Source organism: Myripristis murdjan, chromosome 17 (genome assembly GCF_902150065.1).
Source record: "Myripristis murdjan chromosome 17, fMyrMur1.1, whole genome shotgun sequence".
NCBI lineage: Eukaryota > Metazoa > Chordata > Actinopteri > Holocentriformes > Holocentridae > Myripristis > Myripristis murdjan.
This window is the reverse complement of record NC_043996.1, coordinates 18,655,443-18,658,222: the sequence shown is the minus strand read 5'-3', so window position 1 is coordinate 18,658,222 and position 2,780 is coordinate 18,655,443. Positions and strand designations below refer to the sequence as shown.

The window sequence follows — 2,780 nt, the reverse complement described above, 5'->3', positions numbered from 1 at the left end:
ATACATTTCTGAATAAGTGAAAGTATAGATGTAGAATTAATGTTACAATCAGTTGGTGTTATCCCTTACGAAAAATAACTATACCATGCTCATAGTGGCTTAATTTGTTTCTGTGATACATAGCAATGACTTTAGAGTGACCTGAGTATATAATATTCCCACTGAAACTTAGTTTTTCTGTGATTCCCATCCCTCTAAATAATGGACTACATTGTTCTATTTCGTAAGGGATTTTACTCATAAGAAAGTGTTAATTGTGCGCATAATCACGCGTTTCTTCACTTTTTTATATTCTGATTTAATCTCAGCAAACACTGAAAACGTGGCTGATGTTTATAACATGGTTTAATAAAGTTGTGTAAAGCAGCTTGGATTTTGAACAAAGCTTGGTATTTCAAATGTATTTCAAATATACATTTTATTGATAAATGTTTCCAAGCGTTTATGTCCATGAATAAAACTTCCCATCTACTCTGCACCCTTTGTTGAGGTTGACATCGATCTGAGATAATGCACTGTGTCTCTGAAATTGTCTTTCATCATCATCCCTGGGTCTGATGGGAGCTTGAGCATTTGGGCCACCCGCTGGAAGCCCTCTTCGACCCCAAAGCCTGTTGAGGCAGAGCAAGGCTGAACGAACCAGTTCCGATCTGAACAAATCTTCCTGAGGTTAAACCGTTCCGTGATGTCCGTGACAGTCAGTGCCCCGTTGACGTCCTGCTTGTTGGTGAAGACGACCAATGGGCGTCCCCGCAGTTGGTCACTCCTCAGTGTGTTTTCCAGCTCCCGACGGGCCTCGTCCAGACGCTGGGTGTCGGAGCTGTCCACGACGAATACCACAGCCGCTGTGTCCTGGTGGAAGCTCTTCCAGTATTGGCGCATCTGTCCCTGGCCACCAACATCCCACACGGTTAAGGCGATGTTCCGCTTGCTCCTCTTTGCCTCAATCATTTCCACGTTGAAACCTATGGTAGGAACGGTATTAACATATGAGTTAAATTTCAGTTTGTAGAGGAGGGTCGATTTGCCGGCGTTGTCCAGGCCCAAGAGGAGAACTCGGGCCTCCGGTTGTTTAGATCCCTGCTGACCCATGGCGACGTGGAGAGGTATCCGAGAAAAGGACAGTCAGCTCAAATGGGACAGTCCACTCACGTTGTTCTCTTTGTGCTAGTGTTTACCTAGTGCGTTACCCACAGTTACTAGATAAGCTATTGCACACCGACAATAAAACTTGCATTCACCGATAAGGAACCACACCGGAGGACAAAGTTTATCACAGAGAATATCACAGAGGGGGAAATGTTAGCCCTCTGAAATAATTTGTGGCAGCAAAATAACTGCAGTTCAATTTTGCTTTACCTAAGTCAAAATAAGGAAAATTGTAAAAGGAGTTGCATACTGAAAGTATAGGCCTAATCAGCTATTGACTGGTTTCTGTCATGAGATTGTGGTCAGAAATGTTTCTCCCGTGATACCCCTGGTTACCGCTGGGGAACCATTGTTATCTATGCAATGTGCTGTTTGTGTGATCTGTGCACTTAAAGTGATAGCCTAATGCCAACTGGGTTGCTTATTATTGCTGAGGCAGTCCAAAACTATGTTGTTGTAAATGTCATAAAGATTTATTCACTAGGTTACTCTCAAACAAACAAAACAAAATAAAATAAAATAAAATAAAAATCCCAAATACAAGAATAGTGAAATGCAAAACATACTCTACTCAAAAACTAACACTTGGATAGGTAATCATTTGCCTCAAAGACGAGGAATTTTAATCACATCATTGATTTGACGATCATTACAGTTCAGTCACAAAAAAACAAAATGTGCCATCTCCTTGTGAATGACAATCAATATCTGGTGACAGTCATGATCGACAATAATTAAAATCATCCAAGCCTCAAAGGCCAAAGAAAGAAATACGACGTGTAGTCGCTGAGTAAGTACGGGCCTCGGATCCTCTCTGCTAAACAATAAAGGAGACCCAGTCTTAGCCTACACAGTTCGCGATACAGACCGTTAAACAGTTTACATGTCACATCCCCTTCCACCGCATAGTTAGAGAATAGGTTGTGACCTTCAAGACCCACTAGTCCCCTTTAACCTACATTCAATTCTCCCGATTCCAAAGCTTTCCAAAGCAGTCATAATCATAAGCTATGACCACTGCAAAACTCAAGTAACGGGGTGGGAGGGGGAGGGTTACATTCAGTTAAGTATCCTCCATCCCTGAAGAGGAGTGTGAGTCAAAGTCAAACGACTCAAAGTCATGCTGCTGTGAAGATACTTCACCCTGACAGCTTTGAAACTGTATGGTCTATGGCCGAGTTCACAAAACACCGGCTCAGTTGTACGGCTGAGCAGCTGAGGTTTCCCACAATAAAATGAGCTGACCCATGATGAGCACTGTCGACAATAACCAAAAGCTCCACTGCAATTGAAGTGTCTTACACTCCTCATTAACACTGGTGATTCAATCAAAATAAGTGTCCTATTCAAACCAAATGGTTCATAGTTCATAGTTCAGACATACTTCATAGTCATTATGAGGAAAGCAAAACTCATCACAGTATTTTCTGTGAATGCAAAGACATGGAAGTCTTTAGCTTAGTTTCCCTCATATTTGGTTTCCGTTTCCACTCCCGTTTATCAAACATTTGAATGTCTCATAAATATGTTGAGACCAAATCAAGCAATTACAGTGATTAGTCCAATCGGCTCATCCACGTCTTCATTTCAAAGTCCCACACACAAATGTGAATTTGCTCCGGAGGCGCAGG

General features: G+C 41.9%; 1 protein-coding gene across 1 annotated transcript; it reads right to left on the bottom strand.

The window, feature by feature from the left end:
* Nucleotides 1-468: 468 nt before the first annotated feature.
* Nucleotides 469-1,098, bottom strand: arl14 (ADP-ribosylation factor-like 14). Its single transcript, XM_030074050.1, has one exon. It carries the CDS (start codon nucleotides 1,090-1,092, stop codon nucleotides 469-471), a length of 624 nt encoding a protein of 207 aa, XP_029929910.1. The 5' UTR covers nucleotides 1,093-1,098.
* Nucleotides 1,099-2,780: the final 1,682 nt, after the last annotated feature.

Coding starts and splice junctions, on each gene's coding strand:
- arl14 (XM_030074050.1), bottom strand. CDS start 1,092: ATGGGTCAGCAGGGATCTAAACAACCGGAGGCCCGAGTTCTCCTCTTG.